The sequence below is a fragment of the Pocillopora verrucosa genome, chromosome 7 (assembly GCF_036669915.1).
Source record: "Pocillopora verrucosa isolate sample1 chromosome 7, ASM3666991v2, whole genome shotgun sequence".
In the NCBI taxonomy this organism is placed as follows: Eukaryota; Metazoa; Cnidaria; class Anthozoa; order Scleractinia; family Pocilloporidae; genus Pocillopora; species Pocillopora verrucosa.
In genome coordinates, this window is record NC_089318.1 from 19103204 (window position 1) to 19127233 (window position 24030).

The 24030-nt window shown below is 37.9% G+C and overlaps 3 protein-coding genes and 1 pseudogene across 3 annotated transcripts; 2 read left to right on the forward strand and 2 right to left on the reverse strand.

Annotated features, from left to right (window-relative positions):
* The first annotated feature begins 252 nt into the window (after window positions 1-252).
* LOC136282578 (TNF receptor-associated factor 4-like) lies at window positions 253-14998 on the forward strand (annotated as a pseudogene).
* Window positions 8427-9374, reverse strand: LOC136282136 (melanocyte-stimulating hormone receptor-like). The gene is given in 1 exon segment (XM_066169395.1): window positions 8427-9374. A coding segment is annotated over 1 exon segment (948 nt).
* Window positions 14999-17967: 2969 nt separating the features above from the next.
* LOC131791883 (adenosine receptor A1-like) lies at window positions 17968-18921 on the forward strand. Its single transcript, XM_059109254.2, has one exon. The coding sequence runs from the start codon at window positions 17968-17970 to the stop codon at window positions 18919-18921; it is 954 nt and encodes a 317-aa protein (XP_058965237.2).
* Window positions 18922-21402: 2481 nt separating this feature from the next.
* On the reverse strand, window positions 21403-22651 carry LOC136282371 (melanocortin receptor 4-like). Its single transcript, XM_066169925.1, has one exon. It carries the CDS (start codon window positions 22649-22651, stop codon window positions 21707-21709), a length of 945 nt encoding a protein of 314 aa, XP_066026022.1. The 3' UTR covers window positions 21403-21706.
* Window positions 22652-24030: the final 1379 nt, after the last annotated feature.

The following is a 24030-nucleotide window of genomic DNA, read 5'->3' on the forward strand; positions in this document are numbered from 1 at the left end:
AAATTAACTCCACTCAATAGCTATTTATGACAGTTCTCCATCTTCTCTTCCATCCCCCGCCTCTGTTGTTATACACTTATTTGTTAATGCGTGTTTTGCCTTACAACATTTTCTATGTGTTAAGACTTTTCCCAGTTCTTGAATCAGAGGGCTTAGTTTGAGTCTTAGAGAGTCTGAGAATTAGGCTTGTTTCACTTGTCGTCACGCAAGACGGATTATCTCTTCCGGTTTCGGTCTGAAATCGAACTCACTATGGCGGCTGGCAAGAATATTCCAGAGCTTGGCGGCTATGATTTTGAGTTTACAAGTGTAGTTCCAAATGATTTGGAATGCCCTGTGTGTCAGTTAACATTGAAAGATCCCATAAACATTGGAGGATGTGGCCACAGACTTTGTAACATCTGCTTGGAGAGCTTGTTGAGGTAAAGGCGTATCATTGTTTGTGAAACAATCAAGCTTACCTGAAAGTTGAATGACGATATTGACCGGTCGATTCACTTTCTAAGAGGTGCCTTAGCTATATAGAAGTAACTACTAGATAGCCTCATCCGGCAAAAAAACAATTCAAACAAGTTCGAGGTCACTGTGAGTACCTATGAATGTGACGGAAATCTATCAAATATTTTATCAAAGAATGGCTGGCTGCCTTTTAGATGTCTTCGATTGCTTCAGCACAAGCGCATTTAACAGAGTCATTGAATGATGTGATCGTTCTCGTTTACTTTGTTAAACATGAATCGACTTAAACTAATCATAATTTGTCTTTTAAATGCAAATGTTAGTTACATGCAGCAAGTCCACCATTATGGTTCCTCACGCAACAGAATATGGCCCAGCGATGAAAAACGCCGAGACTTGAAAGTAAATAATTATAATACACATGATGAACGATTGTTAATATTTTGTTTGTTTTTTTATTTTTTCGTTTGTCTGCTGTTGCAAATTTCCTTCTTTCAGGAGCCATTCTCCAAAATGTCCAGTTGACAGACAGCCTCTTTCTCGCGACAAGGTAATGGTAACGCATAACTTCATAGTTGTGGGTCACGCAAACTAAGATTCCACGTTCTGCTCTCAGTGAACAGATCCGTAGGCATTTTAACGCACAACCCGAAACGCAGTTTCCTTAAAATAGGTGGCCCTTATTGCAAAATGAGGTCAAAACAAAACATGTCAGGCATAACGGTAGAAAACATCGTTGCGTTGTTTCGTTTGTCACAAACGCAGAATTTTGTTTTAATTGACATAGGATCCTCACTTTTCGACGTTCATGTTCATATACATGTTTGTATCTTTAAAAAATAAGCGGAATTCTTCGAGGGCAAACCCACCGAAAATTAAAGTTTATTTTGAAGCAATAGTCTGCATTTTCTGTTGGTTTACCATCTTAACAACTTACTTGGGATGTTGAAAGAACATGAGGAAAGTTTGTAAATCACGAGCTGGTAGAGGCAAGTGATTGACAAACGTTTCTTGGGTTCTTCCAACATCCTGGGTGGGTTATTACGCCGGTAAGTCGATAGAAAGTGCGTTCCATCGCTTAATTATTTTCTTCTCACCATTGTCTGTGATTGATCACGGTTCACTGCGAGAAATGCTGGAAAAGGAGAATTGTCTTCATGACAAGTAGAGTACAAAACATATGCCAGAGGTTTGAATAGGAAAAAAGCTCTAGCCGTGGAAATTTAGCCTGAGAATTTTGCGTAAAGGCTTGAGAGTTCTGCGATCACCGGTGACTTGTGAAACCGACCTTTTATTTTAATACTGTCAGCCATTTAAATACTGCCCGTCCTTTTTATGCTGCTAGCAAAAACTGACCGCATTTCTTTCGTTTTCTTTTTTCTCGCTCAAGATCTCATTCTCTTTCTATCTTGATTCAAGTCCTCCATGCCGTTATTAAAGAGTGTAAAGATCGTAATTGAATATAATTATCTTGAAATCCGTGTAACCTGATACCTGATTAGAATCTACTGACCATGAATATGACTAATGTCTGTGTCTGGGTTGTCAGATACTTCCAGATATCGCTTGTCATCGCAAAATTGAGTGAGCAATGAATATTGTCGAGGAACATTTATCGTGAAAAACAAGCAGGTTTGTCAAAAAAAATCAATTCTATGTAAAGCTTTCAGAGGGGCAACATCAAAACAGGGAAAAGTGGTGACGACTTTCAATCCTTATAAAGTCGAGATTTTGTTGAGCTTTAGGTATCTTCTCTTGTTTGATACAAAATTGTTACACGGGTTGTGAAATGTTACAAAGGTTGGGCTAAAACGTTGGGTTCTAAAACTTTGATTCCCTAGTGATAAAAATGTGAGTATTTGACTTCATAAATATTGTTAGTACAAAAGCATGTCTTTATTGGTCAACTTTAATAAGACGGAACGAATTTTGGAAGTACTTTAGCTGTAAAATCTTTTCAATTTTCTTCAGCAACATCATAACGTCTGCCAAAAGTTTCCGGTTCAATGTACCAACAATTGTGGTCTGAGAAATATTCCGCGAGAAAAGGTGACATTTAATATTCTCAGTGATTCTCAGTAATTTTAACGAGAGTTTAATTGAAAGTTCATGAAACACCACAGACTTAGTTCTGTTTTACGTGAGTAATTGGAGGCGTTCCGTGCAGAACGTGCATTACTGTTTTGAACTTTTTCCTGGCTTCAGTCAGGGGATATTAAGGTCGTTATTTTATTCCATGAGTGAGGCTGCCAGTATTTAATCAAGGTAGCTCCATGATGGGGAAATAGTTCATAACACGGTAACGATCCTTTAAAGAAGTTTGCTCCATTAAACCTCCCAGCGGCAATGCCTTAGGCTAATAGGGAACATTTAAATTTTTTTTTTAATTCAGTTTCCTGATTCATAAATAACGAACTCTAAGGAGTAATTTTAAGACGTCCAGTGATTTGTGTTCGTTATGCATGAGGGAGGATTTCTCCGGCTGCTCACTTAAGACTAAATCTTTTTCATCTTTTTGTTGTAGCTCTTGGCTCATATTCGCGATGACTGTCCTTTAACTGAAACTGATTTTAAATACACCGGACTTAGGATGCCAGAGTGCGGTATGAAAGAGATTTCAGTTTATATTAAACTGCAGGTTTGGCGGGGAGGTCGTATGTATATTATGTCATATATATAGATATATATAAATATTATGAAAGGAAAAAAGGGGACGTAACTACATTTCCCGACAAGCCTGTTTCGTGAATCGCTTCACTCTTCAGGGGTTTAATGAAAGAATATTCATGTGACTATCGTTTATATACTAGGAAAATTTGCATAATACGCGGTAAACTTAAAAACTTTAAAGTTCAGCTGTTGCGTAGCAACGCTTTGTTTCTGTGTCGGCATGAAGATACGAGTTCGTTACGCTTATTCAGTGATGAGAGGTCGGGTCGGTAAATTATCAGGAATTTTTCTTTTAGACAGAGGTTGCATCTTTTACTGGAGCTGTTGTAGGGAGAGTTAGATGATAAGACGCGCCATGAGATAGAATAGTCAATGTTGTCGTTCTTGAGTGTCCAGATGTGTTTGCTAAGTTCGGTAGAGTTTTTGTGAGTTTTTTTTTTTTGTAGAGTTTTTTTTTTTTTTTTTCTAGAGTTTTTAGTATATATATATATATATATATATATATATATGTATATATATATATATATATATATGTATGTATATATATATATTTAATTTTGCAGGGTTTAAAAAATTCTTGCTAACCAGTACGGTAGTTGAATTAGACTGTGTATTGCTGGAAGGAACAATTAGATTTAAAAAATTGACAAAAATTGAATGTTAGGATTGTTTAAAAAAGTTTAATAACCACATCGTCTTTTTCTCAATTTCCAAGGACAAGAGAAAAAGCCCACTTAGAATCCCACATGGAAAGCCACTTGAACTTAGCTCTTTGCAGCCTTGCGACCACTCAGAATCAGGTTAAACTGAGATCAGTTAAAGCAGATTGAGCAATTGACATCCACATTCAAGGATCAGTTACAGCAGTTGAATGATCAGTCACAGCAGATAGAAAGATTGGTGGCCAAGAATACAGAACAGTCACAGCAGATAGCCAGATTGATGGCCAAAGATATGAATTATTCTCAAAAAAATGAGCGATTAATGTCCTCTCTGAATGACCAGTCACAACAGATAGCCAGTTTAACATCCACTGTGCAGGGTCTGGTGCAGCAGGTAGAACGCCTGACAGGCCAGGATCGATATCAAGCTGTGCTGATGGACAAAACGACCGACCAAACCAAGGACCAGACAAACGTGAAAGGGACAACCAATGCCAATGTTAAAGAGGGTATGTTTCTATAGAAATTGAGGTGCTGCTTCAATGGGGGGTATAATAGAATAACTTGGTTTTATCAACTGAGTTGATGATGTAAATTGTTCACCATAAAGAATTTCTAAAGCTGACGTTTCGACCGGCAGCCCTTCGTTAGAGCGAACATAGAAATTTTGGGTTTGCGTGTTTTATATGCAGAAAAATAGTAGTCTTACCAATAATCACACTCTTACTCGTATCTGACACATCATTTCCCGCAAGTTATTATTGAATAGGAATCTCTTTTTTTTAAGGGAGGGAGGGGGGGGGGCGGAGGGGACGGGGGTACTGGTGTATTGATAAGCCTATGTTACGCAGAGCTAGGTTCTTTTCTGTTCTAAAAACATCAATGAAGTCTGATTGATGATCGTAATGTATTTAGTATGATGGTCGTCTTAATTATCTACTGTTTTTTTATTTATTACAGGTGGTGCTATGAAACAGGGCTTCAAGCCTAAATTAATCAATGATATTGAAGTAGGTATGAAGGTCTTGTTTAGTCTTTTTGGGAAACGTCGAGGAACAGTCAAGTACGTTGGACCTGTTGCTGGCCATGGATCTAAAGATTGGCTCGGCGTAGAGTTAGATCCAGATCAAGGATGGCTGAATTTTTTTTTTTATGTAGAGCGATCGTTACCGGACTTTTTACCGGCTGCAACATCCACATAGACGTCAAGAGATAGCACGGAGATAGCAATAACTGGAAGCGAAACTATTCTCCTGTACTGATTCGCTTGTAGTAGTTGCTTAAAAATTTATAAATAAAACGACAATACAAACAGGTTTTCCTTGTATCCCTACTCATTAAGAAAGCAAGGGAAGAGGCTGTGCTTATTCAAGATAGGCGCCTGTTTGATATTATGGCATCGGGGGCTAGGTTCATATTATTAGAGCAAGGGCGCTTATCGGTAACTTAACGGACTCTTCATTGAAAGAGATGTAAGCAGTTTCTGGCACAGACAACTCATTCACGACAATAAAAAGCGAAGAACGCAAATACCGAGGACTAACTAACAGCAACTTTCAAAAATCACATAACATCACAGCAGCTGACCAATCAGTTTCCACGAGCCAGAAATGTATATTTGAGGCAGACAACTCTTCCCTGGACTCTGCTGATGAGTTCCGCTATAAGTGGAGTGGTCAGTCCTGCCAGGTCTACCCTCCTTCAGAGAATAGGATTCATTTTTTATTGCATGCTAGAAAATCAGTAATAGCGTAGTTTCATAAAAAAGACAAAACAAAAGAAAACAAAATCGAAAAGATATGTAGACTTGAAACTAGAAGAACTGGTGCAAAAAAGGATTAATAAAGGAAAACGGCGAAGCTTTGTCTCAAGACAAGCTCTGGTATCTAGTAATAAATAAGCGAGTAAATTATGGTCCTGAAAGACCTGTTATCCTGAAAAATGGATCGAAAGATACTGAAAGATATCAGAAAATGGATCGAAAGATACTGAAAGATATCAAAAGATATATCGAAAGATTCTGAAAGATATAAAAAAATTGATCGAAAGTTACTGAATCAATAGCATAGATATTGTTTTGGTTTCCACTACTAGGGAGGGTAATACTGTTTGTGATTCTGTCAATTTGATAATATTATGAATTCAATGAAATGTCCTAGGACGCTAAAATTACGCCTGATTTCGACAAATAAGCTGGTGTTTGATTAATACAAAAACAACTTCCAATATATTTACAGTTGATGGTTCACTCCTTCCTCAAGAAAGACGTCACAATTAAATATTCTATAAATGATTAAATCAGTTGCATTTAAATTGTACGAAGACCAATAAGCAGGTAGCTCGCAGTGATATATAACTCCAAATTGGGTATACAAAAAACTCATTAGGTCATTTCTTTAGCTTAAAACATGACCATTTAAAGGCGTGCGCGTATGTCATCATGTTTTGGATTGTTTCCATTATCTTTTCAACGATGTATGCGCAGAATTTCCGAATACCAATATGGTATAGCCATATAGTTATACCAGTAAGCTTCTTCACCTCAGTTTCGTCTTATACAAAGATTTTTTGGGAACTCCATCGCCAGGAAATCCAGGTACGCGGCAACATCATTCAGCGAGTGCAATCAAGGAACTCGAGTTCCGCTCCACTGAACATATCTCAATATAGAATAGGAGTGTCCAGTGTAAATTGGTTGCAGGTGGCAGTTGCTGTTTGTTATCTTCCACATGGTATAATCAGAGCTTTGTGGACCAATAGTGGACAGTCGTCGGCTATTATTGTGCTCAGACAATTTACAATAACTCTAGTTTACTTTAATTCGTCACTAAACCCGTTGCTTTACTGCTGGAAGATTAGTGAGGTGAGGCGATCGGTGAAGGAACTACTCAGACAAACACTTTGCTGCTAATTAATTTAAAGGCTAGAAAATGGTCCTTAAATTGCTTACAGCCAATTTATAGAATTGATGAAGGTTTATGCTTTAGTTAGAACTTCTATACCAGACCTACAATTCTTTTAATACCAGTTTTTGAGACTCAAGCCGTCAGTCATTTGTAGATGACATTGCTAAACAATCTTAATTTCCTTCATCAATATGACGAATAAGAGCAAGATGTAAATTTAAAAAAAAAGCAACTGTTCTTTCCCATATATAATTGACAATGCTAATTTAAATATATACTTAGCTGATGGAAAAAAGGGCATATTACGTGCAGTGCTTGGATTTGAAATTCAATCACAAATGTTAATAATATTTCTCAGAGTGAGTGAAGAGAACTAATCATATCTATCATTAACGGGACAAGATGATTTCTTATCCAAGTGCAGACCTGTAAAGTTCTGTTTATTTTATAGCTATTATATTTAGATAAAATACCACTTTAAAACACATTTTAACAACGCCGAATGAAGAGATCACCTGCAAGAAAACTACTTTAATTTCTGACACGAAAACAAAACAATTGCTTGTAAAAAAGATGTCTTGCTATTAAAAGAGTTGAATTCAATCTTAGTAATATTGGTAAATTGAAAAAAGGAAATCGTCGTGGAAAGTTTCACCGCCATGTTGATAAACACAGTCACCATAATAACACTGATATCTTCGCAGGTAACGATAAAAAGATACGCCAACTGCACCAGGTGGAGTTGTTATGTTTTTGAAGCAGGACAAATACTGTTATTTCAACAATCCCTGTATGATAGACTACGCTAGTATTTGCGTTTTGCTCAACTGTGGTCTCGTCTAATATCAGAATGTTTTTCGCTAATTTGTGTGAAAAGCTTTTCTGCCTCGAATATATTATGGGGCAAGGGGAATTGCTTTTCTTGACTTTCTTTAAAGCAATGTTCTCTGGTTTTAAAAAGAATGTCCACGGTTTGAATATACTCTACCATCTAGAGAACAAGATTTTGGTGTCACACACAACTTTCACCCAGTATAATTTCTCTTGTGATTGTGGAAATTCTGACACTCAGATTGGTCGAGGGTTGCATCGTACTTAGCTATAATCACCTCGCGCAAGGTGATTATAGCAGGAGCGCTAAATTTTGAAATAGCTGCCTCGCGTTTTTAAGTGCAATTAAGGGAAATGGTCGTAAGAAGACCCAAGGGTTTTACCTTATAGATTAAAATCTTAGTCAGAAATTATAAGCAGACAGCAACATTGGGAGATACGTTCACCACACTTTTTGCAAGAGGTGTGGGTTTGTGGGTCTTACAATTCAAGTTTTGTGGAGACAAACTGAGTGCATCACCAAAATTAGCAAAAAAAAAAAAAAAAGGAATTGTGGTTGGCAAATACCACACTTCAAAAATAACACTGAACTATTAGCCGTTTATTATAAAATATTAGTATATCGAAATTATGATTGTCTATTTTTTTTATACGGCGCCTGTACATTTTGACAGTCACTGCTTGCGCAAAATAAGTCCAGTTGATGCCGCAAATTAATAGTGTTTCAGACTGTTATCTCCGAATGCTTCAATCGTAGTAAGAAGGCATCGAAAGAACTGGAAATTTTACAGAAGCAAGAATCTCTTTTACTGAAAGTGCGCCGAGCTCTAAGAAAAGCTTAAGCCATCATCAATTCTATAAGCTAACTACAAGCTCTTCAAGGCTCCAGCCTTGTAACTTATGGGTAGCAAAGTGTTTCTCTGATTATTTCTTTAACCGATTGCCTTACTTCTCTGATCTTCCAGCAGTAAAGCAACGGGTTTAGTGCTGAATTTACGTAAGCTAGAGTTACTGTAAATTGTCTGAGCTCAGTAACAGACGATGACCATCCACTATAGGTCCACAAAGCTATAGTTATACCATGTGGAAAATAACGAACAGCAACTGCTAACTGCAGACACATTACACTGGACACTCCCTTCCTATATCGAGAAATGTTTAGTGACCCTTAACTTTAGTTGTTTGATTGCTCAGGTTGGAGAATGTTGCCACGTACCTGAATTTCATGGCGGTGGAGTTTCCAAAAAATCGTCATGTAAGACAAAACTGAGGTTACAAAACAAACAGGTATCGTTATGTGGGTGTACCATGTTGTTATACGAGAATCATGCGCATGCATCACGGAGCATACAGCACAAAAAATCCAGAATACAAGAACGATTACTCGTGCCCTGTTCAGCGTCACAATTTGTTTATATCTTACCTTTAATGACAAAGCAAGAAGTCTGTCCACGCTTATTGCAGTCATTGTTAACAAAGAGATGCCACAGAGGAGATACCCCACAATGATACTGCTGGAAAACGTGTTATAGCATTCATCCCATCGTTTTCTGACCGCTGAAATCCAGTAGGTGATGGTTAGAGGCTCTGAAATGACACCAACGAGGAGATCAGTTGTAGCCAGGAATCGGAGAAACAGTTTGGACGGCGCGTGAAGACATGTCTCTTTATGAAGGGCAATGAGGATCAGAATATTACCCAGAGATGAACAAATGGCCAACAAGAAATTGAACACCGAAAGAAATATCAAATAGCCGTGTATTCCTGTAGTTAACTCCTGAGAGCAAAACAACCGCTCGTAAGTTTTCTCCTTGCCATCTCTAGAAATGTTTCGGTAAATCGTCATGATTTAAGCATTAGAAATGACTTAATTTGGAGTTATATATCACTGTGAGCTATCTTCTTCCTGGTCTTTGCGCAATTTTTTACGCTCAAACATATCATTATCTGATTGTTTATCGAAGGGCAGGTGAATTTGAGAAACTCTACTCTCAACGGAATTTTATAATTAAAGTTATCTTTTTTGACGAAGGAACATGAATTCAGTAGACTCTTATTTTTAACCACTTTAGATTATTCCTCTCGGAGCCACCGTTGGGTACTTTAGTAAACAGCACAAATCAGAGGCTTCATTTGCATTGATGAAATAGTAGCTCATTCATCGAAATTAGGCGTTATTTTAGCGTCTTAAAATGTTTCTTTGAATTAACTAGAATGCAGACAGTATTAGCTTTCATGGCGGTGGAAACCAAAGCAAATATCCTATGATATTCGATTCATATTTTGGAACAGAATCAAACAATGGCGGAACCCCCTGGAGATAAACATTTCTCATCTATTTTATTCCCGAGCACATGCCAATCTGTATATTGGGAATGCCTAACCAGTATTTTTCATTTTTGTGTTCAAGCCAACCCAAATATAGTTTTAAGATCTCCATAATTATGGGGAAAAAAATGTGTTTGCAAGCAATACGCGTTCATTGGAAACATTTCGTTTACCAAACCATCAACCTTGACTATATCATTAAATTGAGCGATTTAGTAAAAAACTTTGAAAACGTCCTTTTAAAGATTGGTGTTTTACGGTGCTCTTCCGTCCCTCGCCTGGATTGTTTACTCTGATTTGTTAATGTTGATTTGTTAATTCCAAGTTCTTGAATCAGAGGGCTTAGTTTAGGTCTTAGAGAGTCTGGGAACTAGTTTCCTTAGTCTTCACGTAAGACCGATTATCTCTTCCAGTTTCTTTCTAATCCGAACTCACAATGGCGGCTGACCAGAAAATGCCAGAACTTGGCGGCTATGATTTTGAGTTTACAAGTGTAGTTCCCGATGATTTTGAATGCTTTGTGTGTCAGTTAACAATGAAAGATCCCATACAGATTGGAGGATGTGGCCATAGACTTCGTAACACCTGCTTGGAGAGCTTGTTGAGGTAGGGGGCGCATCACGGTACGCTGTATCAAGTTACAACTGAAAACAATCATCTTACGTGACAATCACCTAAGAAGATATTGACCGGTTGAGTTACTTTCCAAGGGAATTATCGTGTGCCTCAGCTATATATAAGTAACGGCTAAATAGCTTTATCTGGTACAAAGCAATTCAAACAGGGTCGAGGTCGCCGTGAGTACTTATGAATGCGACTGAAAGCTATCAAATATTTCATCAAATAGTTGCTTGTTGCCTTTTAGGTGTCTTCGATTGCTTTAGTACAAGCGCATCTAACAGATTCATCGAATGATATGATCTTTCAATTTAACTTTGATCTTTCGTTTACTTTGTTAAAAAAGGAATCGACTTAAATTAATAATGTCCAGTGGACAGAGAGCCTCTTTCACGTGATAAGGTAATGATATTGCACGGCAAACTAGTGATTCCACGTTCTACTCTCGGTTAACAGATCCTTAGGCATTTTGACTTCCAACTAGAAACGCCGTCTCCTTCAAATGGGTGGCCCCTATTGCAAAGTTAAGTCAAAACAAAACATGTCTAGCACAAGAGTAGAAATCATCGTTACTCTTTCGTTTCAGTGTCACAAACGCAGAAATTTGTTTTGAAATAGGATCCTCACTTTAAGTTATTCGTGTGTGTGTACATGTTTTTGTCTTCATTAATTAAGCGAAATTCTCCGAGAGTAAAACCATAGAAAATTGAAATATATTTTAAAGCGATAGACTGCGTTTTTATCGGTTTACCAGCTTAAAAACAAGTTTGTAAATCACGAGCTAGCAGAGGAAAGTGATTGACTTCTCGGGTTCTCCCTACATCCTGCGTGGGTTATTACGCGGGTAGGCCGATAGAAAGTGAGTTCCATCGCTTAGTTATCACCAACTGCAATATTTCCCGGAGGTGGTGGATGCGATTTTGCGGCAGTGTAGCGCATGAGGGAATTTAGGATTTTGGTCTCGTTCGAGAGCGGTGAACAGCCTACAAAATGCTTCTGCTGTTTTGCGGCGTATTTTAAACGACGGAAGTACCCACGCTCCAGCTGCGAGGTGATCATCTTGCGTCATGGCGAAAATATAAGAGTTCGTATGGGAATATTAATGATCTCCTTGAGGAAGTAAAAATAGAGTCAAATGGTCATTAAAAAAATACCTCACCTAACTTCCACAGTGCATTGCTTGTTGTCTGAACGCTTACTTTGTTGAAACGAGGCCATTTCAGGGGGTAATTCATTTTTAGGTTTCCTACTCTTGGTAGAAGGACAAGGCTGCTCACTCATTTTCCGAAGGCGCAAAATCCTACAGGCGACCCAAGCTCCAGCTTCTCTTAGGAGTAAGTAACTAGAAATGGATAAGTCGCTAAAGTGGCCTCGTTTCAACACAGTAAGCGTTCAGACAAGACGCGATGCACTTGGAATTATGGTGAGGTATTTTTTTATCGAGAATTTAACTGTATTTTTACCTCCAAAGAGCAGTTGTAAATATTCCCATACAAACTCTTATATTTTCGCCATGACGCTTCTTACGCAATAAGATCATCTCACAGCTAGAGCTTGGGCCGACTGTGTGACAACAGGCACTTGGAGGGTTTGCTTCCCTTAATCTGCCAATAAATGAATCTGTTTGAGGACGCCATCTCGTTGTTTATCTCAAGAATTCTCGACGACACGATCACTTAGGTCATTTTCCGCGATTTGAAACATTTTTCTGGATTTCCAAGGAATCTTGGATCGCAAATTATTTTTGGGTTTTAAATAAGTCATTTTTGGAAAAAGTGATCCTATCAAGAATTCGTAATTGTTTTTCAGATTTACAATAACTTTTCAATACGGATTTATTTTTAAAATTATTATTCAAAATATGTTTGATTGCAAGAAAGTAAGCAAGATTTGATTGATTCATCTTTGCTAAACAAGTGGGAGACTGGTTCAAGTTAGAATCAATAAAAAATCGATACTAGCACTAACGATTAATGTTTTGCGGCGGCGATTTCAACTTTTCACAAAGATCGGTGGCAACGTTGATTGACATGGTTAAGATTTCACAAGCCGTAAAGGTTTAACTTTATCGATTGATACTAAAACCTGTGATTGATATTTAGCGCTATCGATCAGCCTCAGAACACCGGCGATTTATAATTAGCGCTTTTACTTGGAGTCTTACAGTGGCGTTCACATATAACGCCGTTATCTGTATTCCCATTTACAATTATGATATGTTGCTAGCGATTGAGTTTTATCACTAGCGATTGAAAATTTTGGCATAAATGGCTCACCATGGTAATACTGCACTATAATTTTATTTTATAATACTGCCAGTCCATTTAAACACTGCCTGTTCAGTTTATGCTACAAGCAAAAACTGACGGTATTTTTTTGTTTTGTTTTTTCTTGCTCAAGATATCATTCTCTTTCTATCATATTTCAAGTCCTCCACGCCGTCATTAAAAAGCGCAAAGATTGTAATTGAGCGTAATTATGTTGACATCGGTGTAACCTGATACCTGGTTAGAATGTATTGACCATGAATGTGTCTGGGTTGTCAGATATTTCCAGATGTTGCTTGTCATCGCAAAATTCTGGATCTCAAGGTGAAATGTTCTTATGTTGGGTGTCCTTGGCGGGAGAACTCCGAGCTGTGCAGGTAATTTTTTTCACTCCTGATGAAGGCACTAGACAGGAGTGTCGAAACGTTGGGTCTATGAATTGTAACTTCTTCGGTTACATTCATTAAATCTGTAAACCAGAGTAGCATCAAACCATGTTTGATTGTCCACCTGGTTGCCGTGTGAACTTTAATATATTTTATTTGCGAGGTAATATATCTACGGCACATCCACAGTCAGGACATTCTCCATTGCTTCATTTGCAGTTAGTCCCAAAACTTTAAAAGTCTCTCAAACATTGTCATTTGTCTCCTAAATCATAAGCAAGCATTGTGCATATTCTTGCTACTCTTGACCATCGTTGCAACAAGATAAGATGTTATACGAAGCAGATAAGGATAACTTGTGGAGCTCAACTCAACAGTTTCTTGCAGCGGTGTTGTTTTAGTATTTGCCATCTGCGGTGTCATGGACAGCAGTTTGCGTGCGTGCATGCTTATTTTATTAGACGTGTATTTAATATTTATCACCGGTCTTGGAGATATCATTATTATCAACAAGTCACACGTAAATTTCACATTTCTTTTCTTAGATCCTAAACCGTCAGTTAACCAGTTGTTTTCCTGTCAATCAAGTCTCTCTTTTCTTTAGCCTGTTGTATGTCTTGGCAGATTGGATCATGATTACATTGCAGTTTATTATCCAATTATGATTTAAGAAACATCAGTCAGATTGCCTGTTCAAAGTGGTGGAGTGTCCAAATGAAGGATGTAAAGAGAAGCTCACCAGGCGAGATATGAACAATCACATGATAACAGAATGTGTCTGGAGGGAAGTTAGTTGTGAATATTGTCGAGGATCATTTATCGTGAAAAACAAGCAGTTTTGTTAACAAAAATGTATTCCTTATATAACTTCTACAAAGGCAGCATCTCAAACTTTTGCTTTTTATCCAAAGTGGAAAAGTGGTGACGACTATCAATCTTTATTAAGTCAAGATTTTGGTTAGCTATAGGTATCTTCTCTTATTCGATATAAAATTGTTACACAGAAACATCTTACTAAAGTTGGGGTTTAATGTTGGGTTCGAGAATTTTGGTCCTTTACTGATAAGAAACTTGAAGTGGGTATTTTACTCTATACATTTCGTTAGTAAAACAGCCTGTATTTATTGGTCATAATTTTAATAAGACGGAGAGAATTTTGAAATTTTTAAAAACTTCTTTTCGATTTTCTTCAGCAACATCATAACGTCTGTCAAAAGTTTCCGGTTCAATGTGCCAACAATTGTGTACTAAGAAATATTACACGAGAAAAGGTAACATTCAATATTCTCATTGATTCTCAGTTATTCTAACGAGAGTTTAATTGAAAGTTCATGCACACAGTCCGCATGGGACATAGTTGTGCTTTATATGAAAGAACACAGGCTTAGTCCTGTTTTATGTGAGCAATTGAAGGCGTTCCGTGCTCTAGTGTTTAGAGAACGTGTAATACTGTTGTGAATATTTTCCTGGCTTCAGTCAGAGGATATAAAGGTCGTTGATTTCTGCTATGAGTGAGCCTGCCAGAATTTAATCTAAGTAGCTCCACGATAGGGAAACAATCCATAACACCGTTGCGATCCCTTCTACGAGGTTTTCTCCGTTTAACTTCGCAGGGGAAATGCCTAAGACTAATAAGGAATATTTTTAAATTTCAATTTCCTGATACATAAATTACGAAATCTTAGGAGTAATTTTGAGACCCCGAATGATCTGTTTTCGCTATGCACGAGGGAGGATTTCTCTGGCTGCTCATTCAAGACTAAATCTTTTTCATCTTTTTGTTGTAGCTCTTGGATCATATTTGTGATGACTGTCCTTTAGCAGAAATTGAATGTAAATACAAGAACTTAGGATGCCAAAATGCGGTATGAAACAGCTTTTAGTTGATATTAAATTGCAGGTTTGGCGGGGAGGTCGTGTGTTTGTATTGTATAACCATATCATAAAACGAATTACGACGAATTGTCAAATGAATATACATTTTTTCATTTTGTAGGGTTTAAAAAATCTCTACTGACTAGTGCGGCAGTTGAATAAAGGACTTTACTGACCGCATCGTCTTTTTTTAGTTTCAGAGCACAAGGACCAAATCTCACTTAGAATCACACATGGAAAGCCACTTGAACTTAGCTGTATACAGCCTTGAGACCACTCAGAATCAGGTTAAAGATCAGTCAAAGCAGATTGAGCGATTGACATCTATATTCAGTGATCAGTCACAGCAGTTGAATGATCAGTCACAGCAGATAGACAGTTTAACGTCCACTGTGCAGGGTCTGGTGCAGCAGGTAGAAAGCCTGACAGGCCAAGCTGTGCTGATGGACAAAAGGACCAACCAAACCATTGACGAGACAAACAAGATAGGGGCAACTAATGACAAGGTTAAAGAGGGTAGGTTTCTATAGAAGCTGTGGCGCTGCGTCGATTATTACCAGCAAGTTAGTATTTGATATTAATTTTTTTCGGGGGGGGGGGGTGGGTGGGGGAGGGGTGCACTGGTTTGTAGATAATATTACGCAGAGCAAAGTCATTTGAACTCCGGTCCAAGTAAAACTACTGGGTTAGGTGGGCCTTTGATGACCAAAAACATCAATGAAGTCTAATTGATGATTGTGATGTAAATTGTATGATGGTCGTTTTACTTATATGTTGCTTTTGTTATTTGTTGCAGGTAATACTATGAAACAGGCTTCAAGCCCAAATCAATCAGCGATATTGAAGTTGGTATGAAGGTATTGTTTAGTTGGTTTGGGAAACTTCGAGGAACAGTCAAGTACGTTGGACCTGTATGTGGACTAGGTTTGGTCGTCGGCATAGTGTTAGATCCAGGTGAAGGTAAAATGATGATTAAAATGTTCTAATGAAAATACGTGAGAGTTATTGCTCATGATAAAAGTGGAAAATTTCGTGAGTTGAAACTTTTAAAAAGACGGTACATCGACTGCTGTAAGTATCAACTATATTTTGTTCAAAAGAGCTATTTTACGCGCACTTAGGGAGCTGTCCTGAAGCAGTGACATAGATAGGCATCATGGAAATATATTTTGAAGGTAATGAAACTAGGATACTCATTGAAGTTTAGAGTCGATATAATCCGCCCCCAGATCGAAACTGATTGTCCTTTCATGATGAAGTTTTGTGGGAAAATGTTCTCCCCTCATTCATAGTAAAACTAAACCTGCATTTAGATTAAAACAACTTTTTAGCGAGTTTGAGGCTCGCCTTTTATATTGATTTTCTCTTACTTTAAATTACTGAAAATTTTTTTTTTATTCAGAAGAACCGGTTGGGTCAGGTTACCGTGGGTGCAACGGAACGTATGAGGGAAAAATATACTTTAGCTGGTGGGTAATGTGTCTTCCGCTTAAGATAATTTTTGTAACCCAGAAATTCTTATTCGATGTACACGTCACTTGACATCGATGGCGTATGACATATTGATAAGAACGGAATTAATTCTGTAACGTCTCCATTTACTCCTGCGCATCTATTTTCGGTTGGTGTCATTAAAATGACAAAGTATATTTTTGTTTGTTGTATTAACCCTTAGTGCACCTGGTAGAGGCTGCTTCACCACGTTTGATAACGTTCTTAAGTGTTACAGATGACGATATCAGTAATGTGGCTGCTGTTTCTTTGCTTCCAATGTGAAAGAACAAGAAAAGTCAGAATAGTCTCTGTCTACCATCTTGAGATGTTCGCCCACTGTTCAAAAGAGATTTCGTCGACCAATCACAGCAACTACTCCTTGGTCTACCGTCTGTTTGTAAATTCAATAGAAGTTAACAGGCTTGTCATAAGGCTCATAGAATTTCAAATATTTTACAAATGTATGGTATTAAAGTAGATACCATAGATTCTTAATTTCTAGATGTTTCTTCAAGATATTATTAAATAAACTTTCTTGCTAATTCATAATCTTTAAATCATTTTTCTCTTTCCTCATTTTTTTGTCTTTCAAGTGTCATGCACGGAGAATGTTTTCTGATTTGTTAAGGCAGATACTATGCAAACTAATTGCAATTTTGAAAGGCAGGACGCCACAGACTTGGCAAACTGGGAGGAATTTTAATTCTCGGCCTCAACACATGCCTCAGTTGACGAGCGTCACTTTCCATAACTTTCAGCATTCCATGCTTGAACTGAGTTTATAACAGCTGCTCAGGACTGAAAACAAGATGAAATAAAAAACAAAACAAAACAAAATTGAAAAGAAGTGTCGACTTGAAACTAAAATAACTGGTGCAAAAAATAAATAAAAGGAAAACGGCGAAGTTTTGTCTCGAGACAAGGTCTAGTATCTACTAATAAATAGGCGAGAAAATTATAGTCCTAAAAGACCCGTGATTCTGAAAAATAGATCAAAAGATACTGAGAGATATTAGAAGATGGATCGAAAGATACTGGAAGATATCAGAAAATGGATCGAAAGATACTGAAAGATATCAAAAGATTGATCGAAAGATACTGAAAGATATCAAAAGATGGATCGAAAGATACTGAATCAATAGCATAGATATTGTTTTGATTTCCACTACAAGGGAGGCTAATAGTTTTTGTGTTTCTGTCAACTTGATAATATTATGTCCTAGGACGCTGAAATTACGCCTAATAACGGTAAATAAGCTGGTGTTTGATTAATACAAAAACAACTTCCGATATGTTTACAGCTGATGGTTCGCTCCTTTCTCAAGATAGACGTCACAATTAAATGTTCCATAAATAATTAAATCAGTTGCATTTAAATTGCACGAAGACCAATAAGCAGGTAGCTCGCAGTGATATATAACTCCAAACTGATTATACAAAAACTCATTAAGTCATTTCTGTCGCTTAAAACATGACGACTTATCAAAATATTACTGAAAATGCAGAGGAGAAAACCTACGAGCGGTTGTTTTGCTCTCAGGAAATAACTGCGGGAATACGCGGCTATCTGATATTTCTTTCGGCGTTCAATGTTTTGCTGGCCATTTGTTCATCTCTGGGTAATATTCTGATCCTGATTGCCCTTCACAAAGAGACTACCCTTCACGCGCCATCAAAACTGTTTCTCAGATCCCTGGCAACAACTGATCTCCTCGTTGGTGTCATTTCCGAGCCTCTTACCATAACTTACTGGATGTCTGCGGTGAGAAAGCAACAGGATGATTGCTACAACGCATTATTTACAAGCTTTATAGCAAGCTATCTTCTCTGCGGCATATCTTTGTTAACACTGACTGCAATAAGCGTGGATAGGCTGCTCGCCTTAACATTAGGGCTGAGATACAGACAAGTTGTGACTGTGAAAAAGGCGTGCGCATGTGTCATCATGTTCTGGATTGTTTCCATTATCTTTTCAGCGATGTATGCGCAGAACGTCCGAATAACAATATGGTATAGCCATATAGTTATACCAGTAAGCTTCTTCACCTCAGTTTCGTCTTATACAAAGATTTTTTGGGAACTCCATCACCAGGAAATCCAGGTACGCGGCAACATCATTCAGCGAGAGCAATCAAGCAACTCGAGTTCTGCTGCACTGAACATATCTCAATATAGAAAAGGAGTGTCCGGCGTAATTTGGTTGCAGGTGGCAGTTGCTGTTTGTTATCTTCCACATGGTATAATCACAGCTTTGTGGACCTATAGTGAACAGTCGTCAGCTATTATTGTGCTCAGACAATTTACAATAACTCTAGTTTACTTTAACTCGTCACTAAACCCGTTGCTTTACTGCTGGAAGATAAGTGAGGTGAGACAATCGGTGAAGGAACTACTCAGACGAACACTTTGCTGCTTATTAATTTAAAGGCTAGAAAATTGTCCTTAAAGTGCTAACAGCCACCTTATAGAATTGAGCAAAAAGAGCAGCTGTTCTTTCCCATAATTGACACTGCTAATTTCAATATATACCTAGCTGATGGAAAAAAGGGCATATTACGTGCAGAGCTTGGATTTGAATTTCAACCACAAATGTTAATAATAATTCTCACGAGTGATTGAAGCGAACTTATCAGATGTGTCATCAACGGGAGAAGATTATTTCTTATCCACGTGCAGACCTGTAAAGTTCTGTTTATTTTATAGATATTATGTTTAGATAAAGTACCACTTTAAAACACATTTTAACAACGCCGAATGAAGAGATCAGCTGCAAGAAAACTGCTTTCATTTCTAACTCGAAAACAAAACAATTGCTTGTAAAAATGATGTCTTGCCGTTAAAAGAGTTGAATTCAATCCTAGCAACATTGATAAATTGAAAAAAGAAAATCGTCGTGGAGTGTTTCGCCACCATGTTGATAAACACAGTCACCATAATAATACTGATATCTTCTCAGGTAACGATATAATGATACGCCAACTGCACCAGGTGAAGTTGTCATGTTTTCGAAGTTGGACAAATACTGTTATTTCGTCAATCCCTGTATTATAGATTGCTCTAGTATTTGCGTTTTGCTCAACTGCGGTCTTGCCTAATATCAAAGTGTTTTTCGCTAATTTGTGTGGAAAGCTTTTCTACCTCGAATATATTATGGGGAAAGGGGCATTGCTTTTCTTGACTTTCTTTTAACTAATGTTCACGAGTTTTAAAAAGAATGTCCACGGTCTGAATACACTCTACCATCTAGAGAACAAGATTCGGTGTCACACGCAACATTTTCACCTAGACTGGTCACACTCAGATTGGTCGAGGGTTGAATCGTACCTAACTATAATTACCTCGCGCAAGGTGATTATAGCAGGAGCGCTAAATATCGAAATAGCTGCCTCGCCTTTTTAAGTGCAATTAAAGGAAATGGTCGTGAGAGAACCCTAGGGTTTTTACCTTATAGATTAAAATCTTAGTCAGAAATTATAAGCAGACAGTAACATTGGGAGATAAGTTCACTATACTCCTTGCAAGAGGTGTGGGTTTTCCAGTTCAAGTTTTGTCGAGATAAACTAAGTCTATCACCAAAATTAGCAAAAAAGAAAAGTGGTTGGCAGAGACCACAATTCCAAACAAAAAAAAACTGAACTATTAGCCTTTGTTATGCTATATTAGTATTTATAATAAAGTTCGGATATAACGCGCGCTGTCATTGGTTGAAAGAGCGTGCTCTATGAGACTATAGAGCATAGAGCTGAGCTAAAGCTATCACGCCATCTGCCAATTGTACTATGTTCGAGCTTTTCCGGGACTTCTTTTTAGCTTTTTTCCGATAATTGAAATTGAAATTTCGGAACTAAAGCGAGCCGGTAAGTAGCAACAGAAGAATCAAACAAAGGTTTGTAAACATACCAGGCGCCGTAATTTACGTTATTAAAACGTGAACAGATACGAAAATCCAAAAGGAAAAGCAAAATAAACATTCCGAGTTTTAAAGATTTTCACGCTCAGTTAGATTGCAAGCTTACGTACGGTAATAAAAATCAAACACAGCTAACCCTCGTATAGTATATAAAGTTCAGTGTTCAAAAACAAAACAGAACAAAACAGAAATGATGAAAAATATAACTAAGCTGGCATAATTGTTAAAATTCATACTAATCATGACGGTGTCTGAGCGAATATGATCATGCTGAAGTTCAGCGGCTCGCTCATCATGGCGATCTCCGGTCATCACGGTAAAGCAAGCCTCAGAAACTACATCGGCCGCCCTTCAAGTGAAAAAATAAGAGCTTGCTCTGATATCCTTTCCGATACGTTGAGTGGAAAGTCACATCAGTCACTGCAGCCGAGTTTTGCGGCGCTGTCATCACGAGCGATCTTCATGTTCCGGTGAATTCGGCTGTCGTTCATTCAAAATACACTCGCCTTGAACAGTTTGTTTTCTACCTTGTCATGTGAAAAAACTCGCGTGTTTTTATGAGCCATAATTCGGCTGAAGTTCACTGAACATTTCACTTCAAGATTCTGTATTAGAGAGTTAAATTCGACTTGCCGGACTATTTTAGTTTCTAAACTATCGTAGAATGTGAACTTTGATGGTTTGACACTTTTGACAGCTTTAGTCTTGTACAGCCAATCAGATTATTTCAACCATTCTAACAGGGATTCTGATTGGCTTATTGTAGCGTGCTTTATGAGAGTATAGAGCATGCTGACGACACTGTTGTTCGCTTTGGAAATAAAGTTTGTTTTAAAAATTGAAAGTAATGCTTGAGGAATTTAACGGATCCTTTATTATAAAACAAATAGAGAAGAAGAAGTGGGAAGAAACACTCGACTATGTCTCGTGTTTCTCCCTACACTTCTTTCGTACTCTAGCCGCTTCATAAGTGCTTTATAACAGAACAGAGCACAGTCAAGGCTTCTCTATTTGTTAAATCGAAATTATAATCGTCTATTTTTTTTATACGGCATCTGTTCATTTTGACAGTCACTGCTTGCGCAAGTCAAATTGATGCCGGAAATTGATATTGTTTCAGACTGTTATCTCCGAATAGCGGCTTTTCCAATCGTGATAAGAAGGCATCGAAATAACTGGAAATTTTACAAAAGGAAGAATTTCTTTTACCGAAAGTGCGCCTAGCTCTCAGAAAAGCTTAAGCCATCATCAATTCTATAAGCTAACTATAAGCTCTTCCAGGCCCCAGCCTTGTAATTTATTAACAGAAAAGTATTTCTCTGATTATTTCTTTAACCGATTGTCTCACTTCTCTGATCTTCCAGCAGTAAAGTAACGGGTTTAGTGCTGAATTTACGTAAACTAGAGTTACTGTAAATTGTCTGAGCACAGTAACAGACGATGACCGTCCACCATAGGTCCACAAAGCTGTAGTTATACCATGTGGAAGATAACAAACAGCAACTGCTAACTGTAGGCACATTACGCTGAACACTCCCTTCCTATATCGAGAAATATTCAGTGGCCCTGAACTTGAGTTGTTTGACTGCTCAGGTTGGATAATGTTGCCACGTACCTGAATTTCATGGCGGTGAAGTTTCCAAAAAATCGTCGTGTAAGACAAAATTGAGGTTCCAAAACAAACAGGTATTGTTATGTGGGTGTACCATGTTGTGATACGAGAATCATGCGCATGCATCACGGAGCATACAGCACAAAAAATCCAGAATACAAGAACGATTACTCGTGCCCTGTTCAGCGTCACAATTTGTTTATATCTTACCCTTAATGACAAAGCAAGAAGTCTGTCCACGCTTATTGCAGTCATTGTCAACAAAGATATGCCACAGAGGAGATACCCCACAATGAAACTGGTGAGAAATATATTATAACATTCATCCCATCGTTTTCTCACCGCTGAAATCCAGTACGTGACGGTTAGAGGCTCAGAAATGACACCAACAAGGAGATCAGTTGTAGCCAGGGATCTGAGAAACAGTTTTGATGGCGCGTGAAGAGTAGTCGCTTTGTCAAGGGCAATCAGGATCAGAATATTCCCCAGAGATGAACAAATGGCCAGCAAAACATTGAACACCGAAAGAAATATCAGATAGCCGCGTATTCCTGCAGTTATTTCCTGAGAGCAAAACAACCGCTCGTAGGTTTTCTCCTCTAAATTTTCAGTAATGTTTTGGTAAATCGTCATGTTTTAAGCGACAGAAATGACTTAATGAGTTTTTATACTCAATTTGGAGTTATATATCACTGCGAGCTACCTGCTGATTGGTCTTCGTGTAATGAAAATGCAATTTAATTATTCATGAAATATTTAATTATGACGTCTTTGTTGAGGAAACTGTAAACATATCGGAAGTTTTTTTTGTATTGATAAAACACCAGCTTATTTTTCGCAATTAGGCGAAATTTCAGCATCCTAAGAAATTTTATTGAACTCATAATATTATCAAATTAACACAAATACAGACACTATTAGCCTTCCTGGTAGTGGAAACCAAAACAAACTTCCTATGCTATTGACTCAGTATTTTCGATCCATCTTTCAATATCTTTCAGTGTCTTTCGATCCATTTTTCAGGACGTACACGGATCAGAACTATAATTTACCCACCTATTTATAGCGGAGCTCGCAGAGCGTAGCCCCATAATTATACAAAATAGTAGTAACCCATCAAGCCGAAAAAATTTGGATGTACGACCGTACGACGGTACAACCGTACAAGTTGCTACTTTTAACATGCGTGGTCAACTGTACCGCGGGCACGCCAACCCAACGGCTTTGTTCAGTAGTCCAGTGGTCAGTGCACTGGGCTCCGAGTCGGACGACCCGGGTTCTATTCCTGGCCGAGGCAAGGCGTTGTGCCCGTGAGAAGTGCGGGAAACAAAATGCGAGTTCCGCTTTTAGGCTTGGCAAAATCTATATATTAATTAATTACTAGAGCTTTTCCTACGACAAATTAAGCCGCACCGTTTTCCTCTTTTTTCTTTTTTTGAACCAGTTCTTCTAGTTTCAAGTCCACATTTCTTTTTCGATTTTTTTGTTGTTGTTGTGTTTTTTTCATGGACCTGCGCAGTTACTGATTTTCTAGCATGCAATAAACTGACCACTCCACTTATAGTGGAAGTCATCAGCTAAGTCCAGGGAAGAGGTGTTGGCCTTAATAATATATTTCTGGCTAGTGGAAACTGATTGGTTAGCTGCCGTGATGTTTTTTGTTGTTTGGCAATTGCTGTTAGTCAGTCCTCGGTGTTTGCATTCATTCGTTGTTGTTAATGTCGTGAATGAGTTGTCTGTGCCATTCTAAAATGTCGATGAGCGCTCATGCTCTAATAAGCGCCCTTCCCCGAGTAAGCACCGAGCCCCCGATGCCATAATATCAAAGAAGCGCCTATCTCGAATTGTAACCAAAATGGTTCGTAGAGTGAAGAAATTATATAAGCCTATTATGAACAAAACCATTTCCTTAATATGTCGTTCACAGCTTGTCTTACTTATCCAATCTTCCAGCAGTAAAGAATGGGATTTAATGTTGAATTTAGGTAAACTAAAATAAACGTGTGCTGAGC

What these genes read in the sequence shown, in the direction of transcription:
- LOC136282371 (XM_066169925.1), bottom strand. Translation starts at nt 22,651, where the DNA reads ATGACGATTTACCAAAACATTACTGAAAATTTAGAGGAGAAAACCTAC.
- LOC131791883 (XM_059109254.2), top strand. Translation starts at nt 17,968, where the DNA reads ATGACGACTTATCAAAATATTACTGAAAATGCAGAGGAGAAAACCTAC.